This window comes from Rhinolophus ferrumequinum, chromosome 27 (assembly GCF_004115265.2).
Source record: "Rhinolophus ferrumequinum isolate MPI-CBG mRhiFer1 chromosome 27, mRhiFer1_v1.p, whole genome shotgun sequence".
Lineage (NCBI taxonomy): Eukaryota > Metazoa > Chordata > Mammalia > Chiroptera > Rhinolophidae > Rhinolophus > Rhinolophus ferrumequinum.
In genome coordinates this window covers 21,784,175-21,803,121 of record NC_046310.1, presented here as the reverse complement: position 1 = coordinate 21,803,121, position 18,947 = coordinate 21,784,175, and the positions used below count along the sequence as shown (strand labels likewise).

At 41.5% G+C, this 18,947-nt stretch overlaps 1 protein-coding gene across 1 annotated transcript in view; it reads left to right on the top strand.

Annotated features, from left to right (window-relative positions):
- ACTN2 (actinin alpha 2) overlaps positions 1-14,272 on the top strand; it is a 60,816-nt gene extending 46,544 nt beyond the window's left edge. Inside the window, exons 13-21 of the mRNA XM_033099690.1 lie at positions 1,638-1,746; positions 3,697-3,837; positions 5,350-5,532; positions 6,271-6,405; positions 7,230-7,409; positions 8,099-8,245; positions 11,216-11,281; positions 12,141-12,299; positions 13,699-14,272. Of these exons, the coding sequence (XP_032955581.1) occupies positions 1,638-1,746; positions 3,697-3,837; positions 5,350-5,532; positions 6,271-6,405; positions 7,230-7,409; positions 8,099-8,245; positions 11,216-11,281; positions 12,141-12,299; positions 13,699-13,857 (1,279 nt within the window). The 3' untranslated portion in view covers positions 13,858-14,272. The remainder of the gene's footprint in view (positions 1-1,637; positions 1,747-3,696; positions 3,838-5,349; positions 5,533-6,270; positions 6,406-7,229; positions 7,410-8,098; positions 8,246-11,215; positions 11,282-12,140; positions 12,300-13,698) is intronic.
- Positions 14,273-18,947: the final 4,675 nt, after the last annotated feature.

The window sequence follows — 18,947 nt, the reverse complement described above, 5'->3', positions numbered from 1 at the left end:
CAAAGTGCCCAGAAACTAGTGTGCCCAGTTATGCAAACCCTAACTTCTTGAAAGCAGTTATGTGTAGAACTAACACGTACAAGTTAGAAAGGAGGCGGAGCACTGCTTGCCCTGAAGATAACTGTGAGCCGTGCACATTGGTGTCTCCCTTATGTATCAGTAGAAGGATTCCTAAGTTTTGTTTTTGAAGTCTTTTTTCTCTTTAATATTTGCATTTGGAAGAGCCATAGACTTTTCACTTTGCATTCAAGGCTGGGCAAATTGCTGATGTTTTTTGTTTTTGTTTGTTTGTTTGTATGTTTGTTTTTTAAGGAGGGCACAGCTCATAGCGGCCCATGTGGGGATCGAACCGACAACCTTGGTGTTATTAGCACCACGGTCTAACCAACTGAATTAACCAGCCGCCCCATGTTTTGGCTTTTTGATTATAACAATGAGCACAAGAATCTCAGTCCCTCTCAGTCAGTGAAGCGTATGTGTATGTAGAAAGCTGCTCTTAAGAACCAAATAAGCTTTAATTAATTTGGTGACAGGGAGCTTCTTGGCCACTGGAAGAACACTCCGATCACAACCTATGCATCTCCTTTATCCAGTAACAGAAACAATAACATTTAATAAGGACAAGAGAGTAGTATTTAAGAGAGGGAAAAAACAAGTAATGAATAGCCATTGCCTGAGTTAAAGGTCTTATTAAAACAAATTAAGGTTTGAGAATTGAGATATAAAACACTTAAGCCTTGGGAATGGATGTAGTAGAATAGGGAGTTTCCTGAGGTGGTCTTGCCTGGGCTGCTTTGAAGGCGAAGTCTCGTGAAGATAGTTTTAAACCTCGCGAGTCTCGCTTTCATCTTAACTAAAAGACTTAACCAAATTTTCTGCAGAATTCAAACTCTTTATCCCTGGAGATACCAGGTTCACCTTCTAATTGAGAATTTGCTTGAATGCTAAGTTCAAATCACGTCACAAAGCTCCTGTCAAGATGGCTGGACAGGCTGGTGAGGAAGAGGAATTATTTAGTGGGAAATCTTGTTCTCGCTGTCACACGAGTGACATAAGACAACTAACTCGGAACCTCTTTGTCCAGAAGAGAAAGGGCTCTGTTTGGCCAGGCATTAGACATCCCTCGGGTGCTAGAGTCACAGTGCCCCTCCTGGACAGGATGCTCATCCCGCCGTGATACTGGCGGCCCCGTGCCCTTTGAGAGGAGCCAAGGACACATGGGGTGCAAGCTGACACCAGCTCCCCCTTGCCTCATTTTGATGATCCAGTCACTGTGGCTTCAGCAAGGCCCATTGGACTGTCCTCCAGGTCAGATAGTTGGCTTCACTTATAGGTACACGGCTGCTTAAAAATAATGCTATGCTCTCTGGGGGCCTGGCCAAGAAAACGGAGGGAGCACAAAGGTAGCCTGAAGTATTGAGAAGAGGGCATTTCTCTCTGTTTAGAAATCTGTTCACCAGCAAGAGTTTCACTAATTCTTTTAATCTATCAGAATAGCAATCATGTTTGCTATGATGATGATTAACAAAACCCTGAAATACTTGCCAATTTTCTATCTTTTTAAAAAGTATATGATCTGTTTGACCCATGCCCATTTTCCCTCAAATAAAGTGAATCTTTATTTTCACCTCTGTTAGTGAACTGGACTATCATGACGCTGTCAATATCAATGATCGGTGCCAGAAAATTTGTGACCAGTGGGACCGGTTGGGAACGCTTACGCAGAAGAGAAGAGAGGCCCTGGAGGTGAGGTCTTTGAGCCACCTGTGGATGTGAACGAACTCTTTTAATAGAGGCTCTTTAATTAAGTCCCTGTGATTAATTTCTTGTTTTTCTGTGGCATGGTATGCATAAAACAAAACAGGTTGTCCATGAAAGGATCCTCTAAAGAGAGCATGAAAAGTAGGAGAAAGAGGGAAATGAGAAGTTGGTACTTTGGTACTATAATTTATCCATACAGCAGTGACATGTACTTTTGAATTAAAAAAAAAAAAATCCAGAGGTGAGGAAGATTATGGTATAAACCCATTTTGTATCAAGTGGTAATTACAGTGAATTTCCGTAAGTCTTTATATAAGAGTAAACTGAGCTGTGACTGAGCCAGGATCGGGAAGAACTTAACTTGAGAAGTGCTAAGGGAAATGGCAACAAATGCTGCAGTAAGGAAAAGTAACATGAAACAGAGTCAGGATGAATTAGGCCTTATTCAAGTATAAGGCTTGGATAAACAGCGGTAAGTGGCTGGTGTTTAACTGTACAGTGGCCCCCCTTATTCACAGGGGATACTTTCCAAGCCCCTCCAGTGGAGGCCTGAAACCACGGACAGTACCGAACCCTATGTATACTATGTTTTTTTCTTATACATACATACCTATGATCAAGTATAATTTATAAATTAGGCTATTTTAGGATATTAGCAATAATAGCTTATAATAAAATACGACAATTATAGCAATATACCGTAATAAAAGTTATGTGAATGTGGTCTTCCGCAATATCTCATTGTCCTGTGCTCACCATTTTTCTTGTGATGATGGGAGATGACACAGTGCCTGTGTGATGAGATGACAGGAGGTGAAGGACAAGAAGTGATGTAGGTTGGCCCACTATTGACCTTCGGACTTTATGTCAGAAGGAGGATCATTTGCTTCGGGCGATCCTGGATCATCGAGCTGTGATGTTGCTGACGGTTGAATGTTAGGAGCAGATGATGTTGATGGTTGGGGAAATTGAATATTTTCAGACTGCGGTTGACCATGACTGAAACTGTGGAAAGTGAAACTACGGACAATGGGAGACTACTGTACCTAATTATCGTTCACCATAGAAGACTCAGACAATGTGAAGGAAAGAAGTAGTTACCAGTCTTCTGAGCTTTTTCACCCTGACTCTGATGAAATATTAAAATACTTAATATCACGCTTCCTAGTTGCCAAATAGACAGGAAGGACCAGGCATGTAACAGAGACAGCCCAAATATTTTAGAACAGGAGAAAAATTTGAATCTAATTATGGAAGATGTATGATACAGGATGCTTTTAATAAGTAATAATGAAACAGAACAATTACAACAATTGGCTCCACCTACTACTAAGTTAGTTCTCTTACTGTTGGTTCCCCACCCTCTCCGCATATGAAACGAGCATGCTGTCATTCTCTGGCTTGAAGCCTTGTGATCTCCTTTGCTCAGAAAGGCAACGAAGAAATCTGTGTTAAACCCTGAATGAGGATTAGAGAACATTTAGCTGTAGTTCCTCCTGTCTTCACAAGGTGGGTGACTTTAGGGAAAGGCACACATCTTCTCGGCACACTGTTGACTAAAATGAAGAAAATGACCTGGATTTTCTGTTGTCCAACGTGGTGAGGGAATCACATCCTCTAACTTGCAAAGCAAATTACTAGGTGCCCCCTGTGGAGTCTCAGTTTTCAGAAAGGTGGCATGTAGTGGGTTATTTTAAGTACTTTCAAAACAAGGCTACTCTGGATGCTGTCAAATCCTTCTTTGATTGAGAAGGCACTTCACAGAGCTGCAGGGCTCAGCCTGATTATTTGAACATTGGTTATTCTTGCATATAGACACGTTAATGAGTGTTGTGATGAACAAAATGTCAGACGATAGTGTATTGCTCTGGAATGCATATTTACATGTTAAGAGTTTCTATTATTTGATCTGTGGTAACGCTTAATAATCTGCAGAGAACTGAGAAGTTGCTAGAAACCATCGATCAGCTTCACCTGGAGTTTGCCAAGAGAGCTGCTCCTTTCAACAATTGGATGGAAGGCGCCATGGAGGACCTGCAAGACATGTTCATCGTCCACAGCATCGAGGAAATCCAGGTACCTGAACCCCACTGTGTACCCCCAGTGCACTAGAAATGAACTGTCATTTTAAAAACTTAAAGGAGGGAGATTTTTTGTTTGTTTGTTTGTTTGTTTTTTACTAAGAAAAATGTGGCTACCAAGCCCACATTACCCTTTGAACCTTAGCTTATCAGATAATGGTGATGATAAGGGTCTGTTGTTTAAAAAAGAATGAGGAATCATTGAGCAAAATAGTCATGAATAGTATTTATGTCTATTAATGGAGTTATTCATGGAAAGTTATGAGTTTATTGGCTGCTGAGTTAACTATGATGCAAAATATATGCTATTACTGTTTATTCAGATCTACTGAGTTTTGCCGGATCACACGTCATCGGAAACCACGGATGAGCACCTTCTGCCTCCCACAATCCAAATGTTCTGCTCCTAAAATGTATAAACAAGACTGCTAAGCAGTCATGTTGTGGGGGAGACTCACTCTCCAATAGCCAGGACCCAATTTGCTTAGAGACCATTGTACAGTGAATTTGATGTGTAATAGAATATAAAGAGAAAATACTTCTTGCTTCTTTTTTTCTGTAAAACAGATAAGTCATCAAAAAGAATCCAAATATAAAGGTAATACTGAAAGTTGGGATTTGCACCCCCTTCTCCTTACCAAAGAGCATTCTAGAAGGGTTTGCATCTGAGTGAAAGGGGAAAGATATTACTTCGTTGAACATAGCATTTGTCTTCTGGAAGAGGCTGTGATGGTGTTTCTTTCATTCTCACTTTGCAGAGGTCAGCAGCCTGAAATCCTTTATGTTTGGAGTAAGTGAGACTTCTGACATAACTGGGGAGGCATACTCAATGCACTAAGTGGTTTCTTTGTTTAGTGACAGGTGTGCTGGCCACTGGTCTATTGCAGCACCTAAAGTGAACATTAGCTTTGCACTTGAAGGTGGTCCCCGTGACATTTACGTACAGCTGACCTGAGGGGACTGCTATCTCTCAAGTTAGGGCCAAATGATAGCTTTGATAGATGGACTGTTTATAAAGCTGCAGGGGAAAGAGTTGGTTTCTGTGCCCTTTTCGGTTTGAGAAGTAGGGATGCACTTACTTCCTGGTGGTCTTTAGGTATAAAGGCAGCAAATGTTAGGTTCCTTTGTTGGATTTCAGAGGCAAAACTGTCATTAGAAAGGGCAGCAAAGTTAAGTTCTGCTCCTCAGCAGAGAGTAAGACCTAAACAGTAGCTGGGGATTGAAAACAATGACAGCAAACATGATTTTTTTAAAAAAAGAAAACAATGTTTTTTTGAGGACTTTGGATTTATAGCCATCAATTAAATCATCATCAAATCTTTTTCCATTTCAAGGAGCTTGACTTTTGTGTACCAAATAGCTTTTCTAAAACACCCAGAATGTGTTTTTTGTCCAGCGATTCCTGCAGTGAGAAAGGCCTTTGTGTGTGTGTTCGGACGGGACTCAGAAGCCTGTAAAATTCCCACTGAAGTAAGATGGGCTTCTCCCCACTTGTGTCTCTGGTTAGAGTTTAATCACTGCACACGAGCAGTTCAAGGCCACGCTGCCGGAGGCGGACGGCGAGCGGCAGTCCATCATGGCCATCCAGAACGAGGTAGAGAAGGTGATTCAGAGCTACAGCATCCGGATCAGCTCCAGCAACCCATACAGCACTGTCACCATGGACGAACTCCGGGCCAAGTGGGACAAGGTGGGTGATGGAGGGTTGGGTGTGGGACTAGGGGCCTCCTTGAAGCCCAGGTGAAAGGAAGAGGTAAAAACCTGGGGGAGTCAGAGTGCCTGCTTTTGCATCATGATCATGGTTTTCATTCACACCAGATTCCACAGATGAACAATGTTAAACTCTTCGATGTCATTCAGCAGCTTCTGTGGTGTATGAGGGAAGGACGTAGAGATGATTTTCCTTTAGGAAAATTTTATAAATATTGGCATAATCAGTCCAGGTTATGATACTAATACCATAGGGAAACTATTTTTAAAACCTCATCTAAAAATGTGGTGGAATCAACTTACCTATAATGCTTCACTAAAGAATGTTTAGCATGTGGGATAGACATATCCCAAATGTGTGTGAATTGTCAATGCAGAAAAAATGCTTAGAAAACTGTATCAGGAGAACTAAAGTAGTCCTGTTGCTGCCTTTTAAATTGTGGGAGAGTGTCTTCAAGTTCAGTGATAGTCAAATGGGATCATTTGAGCCTTTTGTTTCCATGAAGAACTATCCAGTCTTAAGCAGTCACTCAGTGGCTCTGGGTGGCAGTCAAAGCTAGACCAAGCTCTCTCTTGAGTCCCACAGTAGCAACTTCCTGTCTCCATCCCCCTTCCCTCTGAGCTCCCACCCCACCTTTTGGACCATTACTTCTTCGCTTGGTCACTCCCGTCGGACCAATGCTGAGCTCTAAGCCCTGTTGCCCTTGGGCCCTGACAGGTGAAGCAGCTCGTGCCCGTGCGGGATCAGTCCCTGCAGGAGGAGCTGGCCCGCCAGCATGCCAATGAGCGTCTGCGGCGCCAGTTTGCAGCACAGGCCAACGCCATCGGGCCCTGGATCCAGAACAAGATGGAGGTAGGTTGGCGCCCTTCACAGAGCTTTTCACAGCTTTAAAATTAGTCCCGGAGCTGACACAGCAGTGGTATTTCTTATGCTGTAGCTTCTGGTCGGCCACTGGGGTTTTGTAGACTGTGGGCATCAGCCTGGGGGTGAGATGAGGGGGGCGCACACTCTCGGGGGCGAGGCTGGTCTTGCTGCCGTCCATTCATTTGGTCATTAAAAACGATGGCAGGGCTTCCCCCCCCCTTGGTTTGTAGCTTCTGCAGGACCTAGATTTTAAACCATCCATCCTTATGGAAGACATGTGAAGAGTCACAAATACTTTGCATTTTCAGAACATTTAAAGAAAAGTGATTTTTGAATGACACTGATATCTGGGCTCTTTTTATCACCCAGAGGAACCAAGACACATTTATTGGCCCACTTACTTTTCTCCCAACCTCCCTTTTGGTGATGAGATGTTACCTTTTTTCTGAAAGAGGAGAACATCTAAAACTATAAGGGAATTCTTTTGACCCCTGTGAAGCTGTCTGGCAGCCACACGGGTGCAGCTCATCCCTGCCCTGCAACCCAGGGAGGCTCCACCGTCACTGGAAGGAGGCTGAAGTGACTCATTTCTTACCCCTGTTGCTGTGCTTTTTTAAAATCATAGTCGATTTTTTCCCCCATTCTCTAGATAGTCCAGAACTAGAGCTAGCTCCATTCTGTGGCACTGCCCTGTTTCCCACTTGATCTGAGAAAGTCAAGTGACGTTAGCTGCTGTGGGCGTAGAACCTGAAGCCGAATGAGGGGTGCTGGCTCCCACTTACCTGTGTTTCTCCCTGTTCTTGCTGCATCAGGAGATTGCCCGGAGCTCCATCCAGATCACAGGGGCCCTGGAGGACCAGATGAACCAGCTGAAGCAGTATGAGCACAACATCATCAACTACAAGAACAACATTGACAAGCTGGAGGGCGAGCATCAGCTTATCCAGGAGGCCCTGGTGTTCGACAACAAGCACACGAACTACACCATGGAGGTATGGCCGCCACACGCACGCACTGCCGTGCTCTAGTTGTGACCATCTCACCTTCTCAGGGTGTTTTCTCCCCTCATGTGTCTCTCTTTGTTCCTGTTAGGTTCTGCAAGTACGAAAGGTAGGGACCTTTAAGCCTTTCCTGTCACTTATGTGAATAGACTTTGTGAACTTAGGTTGGTGCAAAAGTAATTGTGGTTTAAAAGGTTAAAAACAATTGCAAAAACCGCAATTACTTTTGTACCAACCTAATATATCAAGCACATATCAATTGTCATCATCATCATCACAGCAGGGAACTCACTGCACTGCTTCAGAGAAAGGACCAGAAATTGGACTGTTACATGTCTACCAGTTCAGCCCAATTTGATCTCCCTGCGAGCCAGGGGGTACAATCCCGGACCCCTCTGCTACTTGGTAAATGGAAAGATATTTCTAGTGACAAAGAGACTATGCATTGTATATTTGATCTACATAGTGCCAGTTATAAGTGTTAGAACCTTGGTCTCACTTCTGAGTATTTCCTGCTACAGAATCTTGCAAAAAGTGGGAAAGTGGAATCAAAAAGTATTGGAAGGTCTACAGTAAGCCCTACGTATCTCCTCTTGGGTTGACTCTCCTGCGAGGAAAATGAGGAGGCAAGATTGACATGCTGGAATCCCCTAGAGCTGACCATTCCTTTTTCTTGGTAGCACATCCGTGTTGGATGGGAGTTGCTGCTGACAACCATCGCCAGGACCATCAATGAGGTGGAGACGCAGATCTTGACGAGGGACGCCAAGGGCATCACCCAGGAGCAGATGAACGAGTTCAGAGCCTCCTTCAACCACTTCGACCGGGTACCTCCCCCTCTAGTCGTTTGAAAAGCGATACGGGCGACATTCAGATGTGTTTGAAATAATATTCGTGCTATTATTTTAAGTCTCAATGCCCCATGAAGGTTACAGGGACACAGGATGATTAATGCCAAAGGGAAATAGACATCAAGGTGAAGTGTGTGAAGCTCTGATGTTGCTCAGGGTGACAGGAAGTCCAGGGTTGTGTGCTGTTTTCTGCAGGTGACTTAACGAGCATCTTTGTAGTTGGTAGCAAAGCTAGACTTATGCTAAGCGAAAGTGTACCCTTAACATGTGGTTATTGGATTTAAGTCATTTTCTATATACTCAAATACAAACCTCTGATGTACTTTTCCTAAGTAACTATTTAAGTAACAAACCTGATGGAAATTTAACCCACGCACTCAACATATAAACTTAGTTTTCTTTTTTTAATTAGAAATTTCTTTTTTTAATTAGAAATTTCTTTTTTTAAAACATTTTAAAACATTTCACCTCTTGAAATGTTTTAAGGAAAATGCACCAACAAAATGGTGGTCATTTTCATAGTAAAGGCATATACAAAGTTAAGTGTTGCTTTAAAAAATTATCTAGTGTTTTGATTTGAATAATACTGGGTAAAACCAATTCTTTATAACAAAATTCCCAGTTTGCATAGCACATTCCATTTGTTAAAGATCCCTACAAAAGGATATTCCATTACTTGGTTTGGGACCCTGTTTATGATTCACAATGGTTCTTAAGACGCCTCTAGGCAGGGCCAGCCACATCCAGGCCCATTAAAGTGTTCAGACAGACTTCTGAGCAGGGAGCTGAGGCATAAATAAAGAATTATATGCAAAGATGGAAATGGAAGTTGGCTTGGTTTCAGCTGCATTGTGCAGAAATGTGCTGTAATACTGCCCTGACTTCACTCATTCATGTTCAGGTCATTTTTCTTCTGGGAGGGAAATAATTGATCCTTGTTTCTGCACAAACCCATCTGGGCTTGTCGGACAGCTCCACTCATTTGGGCTGCCTCACAGGAAAAGCACATGTTTGTTTGAATCCAACATAATGATAGTGTCTTTTGCAACAAAAGTCCAAAGGAGGCCAGAACCCACCAAGTGTAAACATTTGTTTAAATTAAATGTTAAGGATTATGTGTGTATAGAAGGAAACAAAGTTTTCTAGAAGTTATGGGGAAAGGTGTCAGGGATATGATCCACTTTACTTCCTCTTAAATAGGAAAGACAGGAGAGGTGGGTACTGAGCGTGTGGCCTGAGGTACTCTTACTGAAGGTGTAGAGCATAGGTGTAACGTGATCAGAGCTGGCTTCAGAAAGGTGTGCCTGGCAGCCGTGGGTAAAATGGGCTGGAGGGACGCAGGGCAGGAGAGAAAGTGAGCAGAGGCTCAGACAGGAGACTATTGCAGAAGTGAGAGGAGAGGAAAGTGAGCTTCTGGGCTGAGGTGTAAGAGTGGTGGGAATGAAGAACAGGACAGCTGAGATTGGTGGAGACAGAAATCTGATAGAACTTAACAGCAGGATTGGGGGGCTGAGGGAAAGGGTGAGGTCAAATATGACCTGGAAATGCTAAACCTTCAGAACACGAGAGAAGGGGTGCTATTGAACTAGAGGGAGGCTTTGCAGCAAAGAGGTGCCCTGGGCAGTGAAGAATCCAGTTGTGGATTTTATGGCTGTCGCTCGTGGGAGTCACCACATGATGGTCATTTATGGCAAGAGAGAGTCTGCAGAGTAAGAGAGAAGGCCTGGATCTTAGGGAATTAACTCTATTAAAAGGAGGCAGAATAGCCAGAGAATGGACACTGAGGGAAGTCAGTGGAGAATGAAGAGTTTCCATAGTGGGGAGCATCGCTTTGGAGACTGTAGCCAGGAGGGCAGGGGAGGGCGGCGCTGGTGACGGAGGGCTGAGCACGTAGGTGTGAGAACAGACATTCATAGAAATAAAGAACCTCTGAGGTGAGCTTTTGGGACTAGCCGTTTCATGTGCAAATGAAAACACCAGTAATAATGTCTATGAAATAATGGATTGGCCAGTATTAAAAGTGTTTTCTTATCTTTAAGTTTATATTGATGCTTGCACCTCAGCTGTGCTCTCAAAACCCTCCAGAAAGTTTTCAGCCCCATCACATCCAGGACTTAGGTGGACACCTCTATTTCAGTAGAATTTGGGCGGCTGTTTCTCCTACCCTGACCTTCTCTCCGCTCTGAGGGCTGTCGCCCACTCAGCCTCCTTAAACGCTGCTCTGTGTAGACCCTCACTGGATTTACGGTGAGGCTGAGCTTGCTGCATGGAGGGGCCACTCCACCCAGGCCCAGGGCCTAGAGTAACTTGCCAGTTGTGGTAACTTGCCAGTGTTTCCAGAGTTCTAGGAACGCTGCCTTCTTTGGGGGAGTTGTACCTGGGCCATGAGAGCATCTTAATTTCTCAGAACACTTACAATATGATTTGTCATCAGTGGGTGGCAGTAGTCAGCTCCTAACTAGGTCATTTTCAATGGCACTGGGTTCGTCCCTTCCGCTGCCTTGTTGAACGTGTAGTCTCCTTTCTTTTTTGTCTGTTGTCCACCCTTCCTTCCCCCTTTCTTCTTTTTAAGAAATCATTTTGACACCTTTGAAGTAAGTGGTAACCACCCTCAAGAGAGCACCTAATCTTGTTAACTATTCTGTAATTCAGTCTCTGCCTTCCTTTCCCCCACCTCCATATACTCTTCCTTAGGTTCCCTCCTTCATTAAAAAAAAGAAAAAAAGAAAGAATAGGAATTATTTTATAACATCTCTGTGTTGGCTTCGGGAATTATTTTATAGCATCTCTGTGTTGACTTCGGTCTTCTTGTAAGTCACGGAGACCTGGACAGACTCCAGTAGAACAATTCCAGGTGTCCCTTCTCTTACTGGATTTGTTCTCATGGGTAAGTATTGCTGCTCATTTGCCTTCAATGCTCAGCTTCTCCGTTTGTTTTGTTGGCAGAGGAAGAATGGCCTAATGGATCATGAGGATTTCAGAGCCTGCTTGATTTCCATGGGATATGATTTGGTAAGGTCAGAAGGAGACATTTTACTAAGATTTGATATTTTACTGAGCTTGGATGTATATTATAGGGGGTGACTGCTCTAAAGTACAGTGACACACTTGCGATTGGTTCCTTTTCATTGTAGAGGATAACAGTTTTGAAGGTTGCCTGTTACGATATCAAAATAATTTCACAGAACCAGAACATATATTTTTATTCAGAATTGGTCAGAATTTTTCTAGTGAAGGAAGAGAACATAAGCTTTCCTGATGATTTTTTTAATAGCGTTATTGAGGTATAATTCACATACTATGCAATTCACCCATTTAAAGTGTGTACTCAATGGCTTTTAATATCCTGATGATTTCTAAAGTGTCTTTTCCTCTAACATTGTAGAAGGTAAGACGTTTTTAGTAATAAATAGCTAAGAAAACCTTATATTTCCCTGTGGGCCGTAATGGTGCTGATCACCTCACTTCTCTGTTACCCACTAATGAGTAATTTGAACATGAGCTGCCTTGATTCCTCTCAGACCTTGAAAATAAGTCATGAGAGACATCTGTGAGCTGCCTTCTGTTTCGCATGCCACTCTTCTCAGTCTGGAAAAGGCCCAGCTCCTCCAAACTCCTCTTCCGGCATCATATTCAGGCCTGAGAACACGGGTCTCAGGGAGGGAGGGATTTGGACGTTGAAGCTACAGCAACTGTTACCATCACTGGATAGCAGTAAACTCAGGTCACCCATAAGGGGATTAGTTCCAAAGACTGAAGGGAAACACAGGAATACTTAAGTTTTCACACACAAAGAGACTCGCATGTCAACGGGTGAAAGTGGGAGGAAGTGTGCTGTGCAAGTGAACATTTCTTGGCAACCTTGCCTCAGGGAGAAGCAGAATTTGCCCGCATCATGACTCTGGTGGATCCCAACGGACAGGGCACAGTCACCTTCCAGTCCTTCATCGACTTCATGACCAGAGAGACGGCTGATACCGACACCGCTGAGCAGGTCATCGCCTCCTTCCGAATCCTCGCTTCTGATAAGGTCTGTATGCACAGACTTTCTGCTTTTGTAATAGTCCACTGCATGGTTGTAATACAAAAGGAAATGGGTGCAAGTAAAAACCGGTTTGATCTTAGTGCATTTTTTAGCACCATCAGCATTGAATTCAGAAAGCAGCAGGAAAACAGCAGAGGTTTGCCCAGAACAGAGAAAACACAGACATTTTGTTTTTGAAATTTGTGCTTGGGCCTCTCAGTGAGTTTTATGGAAGGAACCAACAGTATGTAGTTTGTAATTTTCTTGTCTTTTAGTGGTTCAACCCCACTTTACATTCTAGGTTGGTAGGTAAGACTCGGAAAGAAGAAACCATGCAATTCAGAAGTTAAGGAACTGGGACCTTCTCTTATGGATCAGTGACCCTAACTCTGTGCCCAGACACTGGAGCAAAGTTAAATATAGCCATTTGATCATTTAAAAAAATTGGCAAGCTTTTCATTACATGTAGCCTCTAAATTAAGTAGGAGTTTAATTGCAAGTCCAGAGTTTTTGAATCTCACTCCCCAAACAAAAAATATCTCAGTAAGTATGAATTCAATTTTGGATAATGATTCTTTTACCCTGTGTTCTAGCTGAGAAGGAAAGGAAGGTAGGTTAATGAAACATAGCAGGGCCATGGTTATTACCTTAAAACATCAGGCAAAATAAACTATCATAAAAACAGTCATGTTTATTTTAAAATCCTTTATCATGGAGCTGAGGTGGAAGGCCTAGCCCATCCGACATAGGAATTAATAAGCCATGGCTCATCTAACCCTCCCCCGTCCCTATTACAAATTATAGCGTGATAGTTGCCATTCCTTTATTTTGACTCCAGCCAGTCCTATTTCCTGTTTGGACATGTAACATTAAAAAGAAAAGAAGACTCCATTTTTAAATGTCAGTTTTATTTTATTTTAGAAAGAGGTTTTCTCCAGTGGCAACATGTTTCTAGTTTTTTAATAAGCTGAGTAGGAAAATGACTCTATTTTCTAAAGCACATATCACATACAGTCAACAATGACATCGATTATGTTAAATTCAACAACCCTGTGTTCTCCTCAATGTATAATGTGAACCAACTATCCCTTTACGTTTGTGCCGTGAAATTTAGATCACAGTATTTATCACTCACAGTGTGGCCCAGTTTGAGACATATTGGTGGTAATGCTCCATCTGCCTTTAGGAAGCATATGACATTTCCTTCTGGCCAGAAGATGGGTCATCGAGCGGATACTTAGGAGTAAACTCAGCCTGGTGTCAGTTGTGCTATGCCCGTTAGACTCCCTGCCTTTAATCCCTTTGTAAAATTAAACGAATGCCAGCCATGTATAAGTAGTAACATGTTAGTTGCAGGGCTTTCTGTGATTGGTTTTACAAATACCCGTGTGTCCGTCTCTTGCAGCCCTACATCCTGGCGGATGAGCTGCGCCGGGAGCTGCCCCCAGACCAGGCACAGTACTGCATCCGGAGAATGCCGGCCTACTCAGGCCCCGGCGCTGTGCAGGGCGCCCTGGATTACACCGCCTTCTCCTCTGCGCTCTATGGGGAGAGCGACCTGTGAGCTCGGCTCTGTAACCGCTGATCCCATCCGAATGCAATAAAAGATGGTTACAGTTTGTTTCTTGGAGACTTTGACAAGCTTTATTAAGTTAGGGGAGAGGAAAATCTTTTTTTTTTTTTTTTTTTTTTTTTTTTGCAGTTCAGTAATTGCCAGCAATGTAACATGGCTGGAATTCAGTTTCTATGGTATATGACATAGTGTGCTTCATAAATAGGTTTCTTTATTTCTGAATTTTTAGCCAAATGCTATGAAATATCAGGAGTTTTTGTTTGCTTCTTTGATAAAACAGAGCAAATTACTTGAATAGTATAAAACTAGGACTATCTAGAGACAGAAGAAAAGTACAAAATGGGAAATTGCAAAATACCCAAGATTCAAGACCAGGAAAAAAAAATTTGGTGAATGTTTGATATTTTTAAAAAATATTCTTCATATCTCATATGCTTATGTGATTTATCCCTAGGGGAATATATTTGCGATATTAGTGTTTTACTTTCTTGCTTATCCAAAGATTAGCGATATTTAAGTATAAATGGTACTATTGTCTCTTTAGTTGAATTTAATGTTGTGAGATGGAACTTCCAGGGAATAGACACAGACCACCCTACAGATCTTTAGTACTTCCCAATTTTTGAATAGGGATTATAGTCAGCTCTTCATTGTTTAGGACTATGCGGTCCAGTTAGTGGGTTTCAATGCCTTATTCCTCTAAAGTAGAGACCTCAGGAAACACGGAAGTCAGCCATATTGCCAGAGAGGAAGATGTAATCACCAGGTAAATGAGTTTTTTAGGATTATGTATTGATTCCTGGTTTCTCTGCCTTCCCAGAGCAGGTTAGTACAGGTTCTCAAGAGGTGACCATAGATAAGTGCTCTGTTTTTACATAAACAGGTGCCTGTAGTAATAGTTCATAACAGGAAACAAGACAGAAACCAGCATCCTTATCACTGTCCAGGCCCAACTTCTCCTTTTTGCCTTTGGTTTCTGACCTGGTCAGGAGTTAATAGGGAAGGACTCATTCTCAGCTGCAGTAGAGGTAAGTCCTTGCATTGCTGAACCTTTCATTTTGTGTAGTAGGAATTACTAGGTGTTTTTGCCAGCGCTCGGCATGTGGTCACCACTGTGATTGGATGCTGATCCTCACCATCTCTGAGTCTGGCTCTGTGCACACCTGAAGCCCTGTTACAGGGCACATCACACATGCTCCCAGCATCGCCTGACCTCTTGACTGTTCCTTCATTCTTCTGCTTGTGCTGTCGTATGTTGTAACTCCTCCCTATGTTTTTCGATTTTGACAGCTTGTAGAAAATAAAGCAGGAATTCTGTTTATATCTAAGTCCTTAATGATCAGGAAATGGATTATAAACAAATAAAAACAGTTGCAAACAGCAATCCAAGTGTTACTAGAAAAGTAGTAATGTGCCTGTTACCCACAATCTGTTTTCTCAGACTTTTATAGATTTCCACCAACAGCTGGAAATGTGATATTTTCCATCATAATTGTTTGATAACTTCAACTTTTACTACATTGGCCCATTTAGAACCTTCAACCTTTTAAAATTTCACTTAATTTGCTTCATTTTATTAAGTAGTTGATAGTTTGCAAATTGCTGAAATGTCTGAGTCCTTGAGCTAATGCCACACACTTTGGATGATGTTTAGAGGAAATCTGACTCCTTATTTTATTTCAAGCAGGTGCTATATTCCAGCTATAAACATTAGGGAAAAACTGGGAAATTGTTCTGCCTTTGTGGCTGCTAGAGGGATTTATGGTGTTTTAGCATGGCTATAGGTAAGTCATCTACCTAAAATTTTAACTTCTTTACAATATTCAGGCAAGAGAATGGATCGGTTCTATCTGCTAATAAGTGAAAAAAGGAGATAAACTCTGAAAAACCCTTAACAAACATGTTTATACTATCATTTTAGAAGTTATTTTTATTTCTGAAGCTGAATTATCAATTAAACTTAATTTGTAAAAGAAAAAGAATTCATGCTTTTTATTATTTAAAAGAATAACTAGTTTCTTTGGTTAACCACAACTTCCTCACTTAAAATTTTTATCATATTTAAAAACTCTCATTTGGGTTAGTATTTGCCTTTTCTTATTGAAAATTCAGAGCTGGCTTGTTGGGTAGAGGGTGAATTTGGGATGAAGAATTAAGTTTGACCCCATTAGAAGTGAGTGATGAATGGACTAGGAAAGTAGGTGGATTGGGAAGGAATTTTTGGGTGGGAGATCACCCCAGAATCTGCAGTAGGTATTTAAAAAAAAATGTGTGCATACCCAACCCGAATGCGAGTTTCAGGCTGTGAAGATCTGGGTTAAGACCTGGACTTTTGTATTTTTTTAAAGCTCTATGGAGCATCCTAGTAACTTTCACTCAAAAACCACTGGATTAGAGATAAAGAAAAGGGCCATTAGTAATCAAAAAGTGTAAAAGAATTAAAGGCGCACTTTACTGGACAGGTTAGTAGGACAATATGAATGGCCAGGCAAATCCCAGCACCACCTGGTGGGTGACAGAAATGCCTGGCAATGAGCACATTCAGGTTGGTGGTTCTTCCCTGCTGTGTCCTTGATTCCGGTAGGTTCATGAAATAAGAAGTTGGGCAACGCATTCTGCAGCCTTGATGTGAAAGGCAACAAATTTAAATGACACAGAGTCAGAAATTCGTATTTTGAAGAGAAGTTGCTAGTTGTTACCAGGCTGACTAATTCACCCCCAGTTTCCCAGGATTATTTGACAAGAAGGCATTTCAGTGTGCCCAACTGTGTCCATGAGCTTTCTTATATACCCAGGAGCTGACTCAGTGACTACTGTCCTACCTGAGGCATTTTCATGTTTCAGTAGAGAAGGAGACAGTATTTTTCCCCCTTTTAATTAATTTACAAGTCAGTACTTAAGCAACTGACAGACCATCATTCTTCTTAAGCTGCGAGCTGGAGGTGGTTGTGATTTGTCAGTGAGAAGCCCTAACCAAGGATTCCCCAGGGCCTTAAATTCTTTCCCATGTTATCTGCTCAGCAGGATGGACTTCCCACTGGAAAACAGAAGAAATGGTTGGGGGTGTACCAAGCCACACCTGCAAATTCTTGTGCACGGCTAGGAGCTTCCGGGAAACCATAGTGGTAGATGTACAGATAAAATTGTTTTTACAAGGCCAGGTACCAGAGATTCAAGAAGATTCTCTATAAATAGTAGCTATAGAAGGAAAAAAGACACTGTGAATACTCAGCAAGAACAATAAAATATTATGGTCAGCATTTAATCGTATTATTTTCAAATTACCTAGGTGACCAATGGCTAAAACCAAGAATGGCAGCCCTCATCAAACCTACCTCCCCTTTTGGGGATGACATGATTTTTTATATAGAAAACTCTAAAGACTCCACCAAAAAAATATTAGAAACAATAAACAAATTTAGTTGCAGGTTGTAAAATCAATGTACAAAAATCCATTGTGTTCCTATATATTAACAATGAAATTTCAGAAAAAGAAATGAAAAATACAATTCCTTTTCCAATTGCAACTAAAAGAATAAAATATCTAGGAATAAGCTTAACAAAGGATGTGAAGGACCTATATACTGAAAACTATAAGACATTATTTTAAAAAATGGAAAAATATACAAAAAAAAAGAAAATATTCTGTGTCCATGGGTTAGAAGAATCAACGTAGTTAAAATGGCCATATTACCCAAAGTAATATACAGATTTAATGCAATCCTCATAAAAATCCCAATGGCCATTTTGACTGGGGTGAGGTGGTATCTCATTGTGGTTTTTATTTGCATTTCTCTGATGGTTAGTGAGGTTGAGCATTTCTTCATATGTCTGTGAGACAATGAGGAAAAACTGAGGGTTGCTAGATGGGCAGGAGGGGTGGGGGTGGGGGGGAGGGTGAGGGGATTGGAGGGCAGTCGGTGACCACAGGATGGCCACGGGGTTTGAAAATTAATCTGGGGAACGTAATTTGGTGGTTACCAGAGCGTAAGGGGGTTGGGGGGTGGGGGATGAGGGTGAGGGGGATCAAATGTATGGTGATGGAAGGGGAGCTGACTCTGGGTGGTGAACACAGTGTGACTTGTGGATGATGTAATACAGAATTGCACACCTGAAATCTATGTAATTCTACTAACAATTGTCACCCCAATAAATTAAAAATAAATTAAAAAAAAATCCCAATGGCATTTTTTTTAAAGAAGTAGAACAAAAAAATCATCAGATTTGTATGGAATGACAAAATTCCTCGAATAGCCAAAGCAATCCTAAGAAAAAAGAACAAGGCTGGAGGTATCCCACTCCCTGACTTCAACTTATACTACAAAGTGACAATAACAAAACAGCATGGCAGGACAGAAAAACAGACACACAGACCAGTGGAATAGAATTGAAAACCCATAAATAAACCCACGTATATGGGCAGATAATTTTCAACAAAGGAGCCAAAAACATGTAATGGAGAAAAGAAACCCTTTTTAATAAATAATGCTGGAAAAATTGGAAAGCCATATGCAAAAGAGTGAAACTAGACTGCTATCTTCACCATATACTAAAATTAACTCAAAACGGATCAAAGACCTAAACATAAGACCTGAAATAATAAACTGCATAGAAGAAAACATAGGTACTAAACTTATGGACCTATGGTTCAAAGAGGATTTTATGAATTTGACTTCAACGGCAAGGGAAGTAAAAGCTGAAATAAATGAATGGGACTATAATAAAATAAAAAGCTTCTGCACATCAAAAGATACCATCAACAAAACAAAGAGGCAACCAACCAAATGGGAGAAGATGTTTGCAAATAGCACCTCCATTAAGGGGCTAATATCCGAAATATATAAAGAATTTGTACAACTCAACAACCAAAAAATAAACAATCCAATTAAAAAATGAGCAGAGGACCTGAACAGACACTTCTCCCAAGAAGACATACAATCAGCCAAGAGCTAGAGAAGAGTATATAAAAAAATGTTCCACATCAGTAATCATCAGAGAAATACAAATAAAAACCACAATGAGATACCACCTCTCCAGTTAGAATGGCTATCATCAACAAGACAAATAATAACAAGTGTTGG